Source organism: Mercenaria mercenaria, chromosome 14, assembly GCF_021730395.1.
Source record: "Mercenaria mercenaria strain notata chromosome 14, MADL_Memer_1, whole genome shotgun sequence".
Lineage (NCBI taxonomy): Eukaryota > Metazoa > Mollusca > Bivalvia > Venerida > Veneridae > Mercenaria > Mercenaria mercenaria.
Genome location: NC_069374.1, coordinates 43,809,711 through 43,817,063, shown reverse-complemented (window position 1 = coordinate 43,817,063; position 7,353 = coordinate 43,809,711). Strand labels below are relative to the sequence as shown.

At 34.6% G+C, this 7,353-nt stretch overlaps 1 protein-coding gene across 1 annotated transcript; it reads right to left on the bottom strand.

Moving 5' to 3' along the window:
• Nucleotides 1–1,113: 1,113 nt before the first annotated feature.
• On the bottom strand, nucleotides 1,114–6,554 carry LOC123528195 (uncharacterized). The gene is made up of 4 exons (XM_045307926.2): nucleotides 5,931–6,554; nucleotides 4,009–4,446; nucleotides 3,364–3,633; nucleotides 1,114–2,877 (listed from the first exon to the last, which is right to left on the bottom strand). The coding sequence occupies exons 1-4, from the start codon at nucleotides 6,024–6,026 to the stop codon at nucleotides 2,776–2,778; spliced, it is 906 nt and encodes a 301-aa protein (XP_045163861.2). The 5' UTR covers nucleotides 6,027–6,554; the 3' UTR covers nucleotides 1,114–2,775.
• Between the last annotated feature and the right edge of the window lie 799 nt (nucleotides 6,555–7,353).

Here is a 7,353-nt window from a genome sequence, read left to right as displayed (position 1 = left end):
AATTATTCTTCACTACTTGAGGCGACTTTTAGGCTGAATGCGCTCCACGGATTACATTTTACAAAACCCGAAGATGGAAAAGTGGCTTTGTTGAAACATGCCAAACATCTTTTTTGTCACAAAGGTTAACATACGTCGATACCTTCGAATGCATGGTCAATATGTGAAAACAAATCCCATTGCAACCCTCTAATTGTGAGCAACAAATTCACGCATCGAATGGTACAATACATGTGGACATGGACTAACCGGGTCAATGTGTATAGCCAGTGTTTCTAAATTGCCGTATTTACTCAATTGAAAGTGGTAACGGTTTTATTTTGTTGTCGGATTTAACAACTTATGTTAGCGTATATACTTTGGAAATAGCGGACTTGATATTTTTAGGCAGTAGAAAACAACATAGTTTTTTTTTCAAAAACTTTAGTGTTTTTTTTATTTTTAAATCACTCCAGGACTGAACTGTTTTGATTCTGTCTTCTGACCCTTAAGGCTGTTTCTCTTCTTGCTCTGTCTTCTGCAAAAGCATTGAGCACATACGTTTTTTGGTTCTTAAGGTTAGTTTTTTATGTATTTATACAGGAGCATTTTTGTGTTTTACATGCCACGCCTTTTTGTTTCCATTACGTGTGTTAGAGATACACCTTGCGGGGATTACTTTTATTTACACTGTCCCGTATCTATGGAACATGGTGGGGGTAAGAGTGAGGTTGGATGCGCACCATAAATTGGTTTAAGCTCCCAAGTGGTGTTTTTGCCACTGACCGTTCCAAGGCGGTGCCCTACTGTATTCCTTTATTTGTTCGCTTTGTCCTCGTGTGTTTGCTTTGTGTGTGTGTGTGTGTGCGTGTGTGTGCTGCGGGTTTCGTTTTGGGGAGGCTGCGTTTTTGGAACAAAAAGGTAGAATGATCTTGTTCTTGTGCCCGATCCTGGGGTTCCACACACTGATGACTAATTTTTAAAACAGACATGGCTACCAATATTTTACAAGATGATCATTATATATTTAAATAGATGTGCCCTGGAAGGAACTTTCGCTATGCTTTTACTTGTAATAAGATTTTCAACAAAAACGGAAACATTTCAAGTATGTGCAACGAGCAATAGTGCTATTTATTTAATGCCATTCATTGCCAATTAAAATATCTGAGATGTAAACACTACATAAATATTGAGCAATTGCATTTTGAATCACTTCACAAATTAACTGAATAACATGGAGCAATGGCATTTGGATCATGACTAACATGGAGCAAAAACATTTGGACCACTTCACAAATTAACTGAATAACATGGAGCAATTGCATTTGGACCACTTCACAAATTAACTGAATAACATGGAGCAATGGCATTTGGACCACTTCACAAATTAACTGAATAACATGGAGCAATGGCATATGGACCACTTCACAAATTAACTGAATAAAATGGAGCAATGGCATTTGGATCACTTCACAAATTAACTGAATAAAATGGAGCAATGGCCTTTGGATCACTTCACAAATTAACTGAATAACATGGAGCTATGGCATTTGGATCACTTCACAAATTAACTGAATAACATGGAGCTATGGCATTTGGATCACTTCACAAATTAACTGAATAACATGGAGCAATGTCATATGGATCACTTCACAAATTAACTGAATAACATGGAGCAATGTCATATGGATCACTTCACAAATTAACTTAATAACATGGAGCAATGTCATATGGATCACTTCACAAATTAACTTAATAACATGGAGCAATGTCATATGGATCACTTCACAAATTAACTTAATAACATGGAGCAATGTCATATGGATCACTTCACAAATTAACTGAATAACATGGAGCAATGTCATATGGATCACTTCACAAATTAACTTAATAACATGGGGCAATGGCATTTGGACCACTTCACAAATTAACTGAATAACATGGAGCAATGTCATATGGATCACTTCACAAATTAACTGAATAGCATGGAGCAATGGCATTTGGATCAAGATTAACATGGAGCAAAGGCATTTGGACCACTTCACAAATTAACTGAATAGCATGGAGCAATTGCATTTGGACCACTTCACAAATTAACTGAATAGCATGGAGCAGTTGCATTTGGATCACTTCACAAATTAACTTAATAACATGGAGCAATGGCATTTGGATCACTTCACAAATTAACTTAATAACATGGAGCAATGGCATTTGGACCACTTCACAAATTAACTGAATAGCATGGAGCAATTGCATTTGGATCACTTCACAAATTAACTGAATAACATGGAGCAATGGCATTTGGATCAAGATTAACATGGAGCAATGGCATTTGGACCACTTCACAAATTAACTGAATAGCATGGAGCAATTGCATTTGGACCACTTCACAAATTAACTGAATAGCATGGAGCAATGGCATTTGGACCACTTCACAAATTAACTGAATAACATGGAGCAATGGCATATGGATCACTTCACAAATTAACTGAATAAAATGGAGCTATGGCATTTAGATCACTTCACAAATTAACTGAATAACATGGAGCAATGTCATATGGATCACTTCACAAACTAACTTAATAACATGGAGCAATGTCATATGGATCACTTCACAAATTAACTGAATAACATGGAGCAATGTCATATGGATCACTTCACAAATTAACTGAATAACATGGAGCAATGGCATATGGATCACTTCACAAATTAACTGAATAACATGGAGCAATGGCATTTAGATCACTTCACAAATTAACTGACTAGCAACTGATAAACAGTATGTAATTTTTTCTATTTCGGTCGGCGTCTCTTTTGTTCAAATGCAAGCTGAACAATACTTCCAGGCCTAAGTACAACATTGTCTCCAGGAAGACAGCGATCTCTATATACAATCTGAAATTGTTAAAAAGAACAACATTTTTTGAAAAAGTTTAGTTTGACAAATAGAAAAATTACACAAATAGCACAATGAACACATGATTTACTCCAATAAATAAGCTGACCTTGAAACTCAAATTTCCTAACTTGCTTGATTTCTTAATTGATATAAATGAAACACATTAAATAAGTAAAAATATTATATTTTATAGTAATGTTCAGGCCTTTCTTGACCTGGCATAGATAGCCTAAATTACAGAAACTGTGCATTCGTGTCTTCAAGGTAAGAAATGAGTACATCAAATTTGATATTTGTTTTTCTCATTAATAACAAAACATACATGTGTCAGAAATAGAATTATGTTGTAAAATTTTAGTAAAATTATGTCTTTAACTTGAAATATCGAGAATTAGGAATGCCTATAACAGAAGCATTTTTAGTTCATGCTATTCCACATTCAAAAGCATACTTATAGAAAGAATCAACGTTTTTGCACGAACCCCATGTGTGAAGTCTTTAACTATGAAGTGCCAAGCTTTTCTGCGTCTGTTTCTGATGCCGCTAGCTTTGATAGTGACGTAGCACTGCAATTTCGTATTCCAATCAAGCATTATGTTGAAAGGTATGTTTTCGACTTCTGTTGTGGTCTTGTCCATGTACATTCTTGTGGCTGATACGAAGGCATCAAGGACGGTCATGTCGGCTGATAGCGGTACGACAGTGTTTCTAATTGGACCCGTTGGTTTACTAACTAGTACCGCAACTTCGAACTACAATACGTAAGAGACACGTTTTATAATATAACGATCTGTATTACAGAAAAGAACACGAAACGAATTATAAGTATACAAAAGGTCTATAAAGTTCCTTTCCATTTGCAAATATAAATGTTTACAACAAAGTTCGAAAGCCTAGCCAAGTCTTTAAAGAAGATGAAATAATATAATGCACCTTAGCATTTTATGAATTCATTTAAGTAAAATATATACTTTAGACTTTGTATGAAGATATGACCCCTTTCACGTTCAGAGGAAGGTTATTGTTAATTGAAGTATACAATATATTGCAAATTTTATATTTATTTGAACACATAAATATATAATGATATTGCTTAAGTGTAATGCATATACGGAAATATCACCTACTGGAAATACACGTTTTGTTTTGTGATCAGAAAGCATCTTTTTGTCATTCACGATTCTTTTTGTAACAGATGGCATATATTCAGTTTGGCCTTTAGGTAGTATTAATCCTAGCATAAATGCAGTTTCATCACCCAGTTTGTAAATTTTCATGTCGAATTCGGACGTTGTTATTCTAGTGCCATTCTGATCACGAGTTGGCAACTTCTTCAATTGATTGGCCGTCAGAAATACAAACGTTCTTGCAGTGTAAGGCGTTGACAAAGATAGGCCTAAACGACTTGTTATTGATCTGATGTCAGGGAAACCTCCGCCGATTTGCGGTTTTGGCACGCCTGCAGGTCTTGGCACATCTACACGTCTTGGCACTATTACACGTCTTGGCACGCCTTCAGGACTTAGCATGCCCACAAGTCTTGACTCGCTTAAAGGACTTGAAGACTATAACACATAAACATAACATATAAAGAACATTTGCTTGATATATTTATTGACAATTTTAAGTTAGTTATATATTTATTATGTATGAAGATATATAAGGCTGTCCTCAGTCTTGTTTAGCAACAGAATCTATAACGGTTGAATAACAAGCGCCAACCAGTGTTTCTTAGTCAGTAAATTCCACAAGACGGTAAATCTGTTAGCTCGCTGGCGGTATCTGCAGCTTGGTCATAAAAAGAACTAACGTCGTCCGCAAAATTGGACACTGACTGACACTTATCTACAGGTTTCAGAATATAGTATTTCATAGAACACTTTGCCTAAAATGGGGCATTAACAAAAATTTCAGTGAATTAAATTTTCATGATTACAAAATTTGACAAATTCGTATGAAATGATTCTTTGTCGTATAATAGAATCTATGTAATGAATTATCAAGATATCCAAATCAATTTTAAATCATAATCTATTACATTTGACAAAAGCAAAAGTGGTAAAAGTTATGGCTATTTATTTTGACTTTAAAGCAAAAAATGGATTTTTATTATGACGAAATAACGATATTCATTATTACAAGAAATTATCATCACTTAGCACTTACTTGATATTCTTAACAACAGACGGACGACAGTGTCAATGGCAAAATAAGACAAGGGGATGTAATGTCACTCCCTTATTATATCGTATGCGAGTTTATTGGCCTACCCGTAAACGCAAGATGCATCATTAAGATAAAATCAAACTATTTGACGTAGATCAATTAAGAAGACTGAACAATTGTGTACGTATGGAATTCGTGTAGGGACATGCCAGTTACTACTTGCCAATCGGGGGTAAAGTTTATATGTACACCCTCTGTTTGCATTTGTCACGACGCGTGGTTATTTTAAATCACTGTTGGGATGATGCGACCGTGTAACAAATGTGGTACTCTTTTTGCGTCCTCGGACAAGTTCTGTTTCTATTGAGGAATCGCAATACAAAGGTCCTGTGAATGCGGGGAAGCTGTTATTTGCCAGTTGCTAGTTGCCACTTGCTACTTGCCAGTTGCTACATGTTAATTGTTAGATGCTACTTGCCGGTTGCTAGTTGCCACTTTCTAACTTGATTGATCAGAATCTGAATTTTGTAGCTTCCGACAGGCATGTGTCAGACATGTTTTGTATCCTTTTGATTATATACAATACTAATTATAATTGCGGGGGAGAGTCAGGTTAAGACAGTAAACGAGCATATATTTTACTATTTCATGACAATTAGCAAGTAGCAACTGGCATAGGCTACAACTAGTAAGTAGCAAGCAGCAACTCGTACGTAGTTTGCTATTTAGCATAAAATGTTGGCAAAAGCGTTGTTACCAAGTTGTCGACAAATTGTCACACTTTATTAAAAACAAATCAAATACGAGGTTAACCTAATTTACAGTAGGCCCCTACCCATGATAAGAAAAATGTATTAATATGAACGAGTCAAAAAATATATACCCGTTTCAGTGTATGTATTCTCTCTGTATTCAACTGTCCATCCGCTTCAGAAAATAGCACCGCAATATTTATTATGTACAGAAGCAAATTTGCCATAATGTAGCTTAGATATAAAAAAAATCCTAATTGTCTAAAACAGCATTTCTAATGTTTTAATAATATTTTTTAAATAATTTCTGATACAATTATTTCCGAAATCTTATAGACAAGTACCCGATTGGAATTAAAAATTCGTGAGTTTCCTTTTATATCTCCATGCGATTTGTGAAAAGTGTCGTTAACCAATAAGAATACATTGTTTATTGATAGAAAAGCCAATCATATTCAATGATTATACGCACCTAAAGGTCGGTGGCGATATTGCTAACTAGTTGTACAAGCTATTAGAAACAACTGTGAATGTGTACCTAAAACCTTGTGCTGTTTCTCAAGGCATATGTTGTTCGCTGTATTAAATCTATACGAAGCTCCTTTACAAGCATAGAAGATAAACCAATTTCAGTTTCATTTAATTTGTTCATATGAGGAAATGATATGTAGGACAATTTAAATGAATGATCGTATAGTTATGTCCTGATCAAATATTAGAGAGAAAAGTTTTTTTATCAAGAGCTTGCAGAATATAATTAGAATAAGTTTTTTTTTTTTTTTTTTTAAAATGTGTATCTAAAAAAAATCTTCATATAATTATAATTATACTTTCCAATTTCATTGGAAACATTTTGTGTATGCTTTTATTATATGTCCGTTGGAAATAAAGCTGCTGTGTTGACTACTCGCCGTGATTTCTCCTATTTGAAATTCTTTACATTTATAGTCACCAAGTTATGGCAAATTACCAACAGCTTTCGAATTAAATGCTTCTATAAAATATTAGCAATTTGCCGAGGATATATATATTTAAAAAAAAAAATGTTATTTTTAATATCACTGAAAAATTCTGGATATTTTAAAAATGCATTTAAATCGAATGTTGTTCGTTATTTGGTGACTGTGTATGTAAAGAATTTCAAACAGGAGAAATAACGGTCAAATCACTGAGGGTAGTCAACACGGCAGCTTTATTTCTAGTCGCAGATTACCTTGTTTGATCGTGCTTCTCAAAATTCTCTGCTCGAATTTAAACGGAACTTCACAGAACTGATATGTATGAAGCCTTGTTCTGCATATCCTCGTTTTTTGTGGAGTAAAGTCCACTTAAAAGTTATTTTTGAATAAAATTTGTCCAAACTAATCTGCTTTATAATTTGGGGGAGATGAATGCAATTTCATAAGAATGATCCGTACCAATCTTAGCTGTGCATATATTATGGGGTTTATGCTGAATGACTGTGCACAGTCCGGAAGAGGTACGTTCCAACGTAAGTCAAGTCTCAACGATGTCGTGTTGCAAACTATCACCGACAATTTTATCACCTGACCT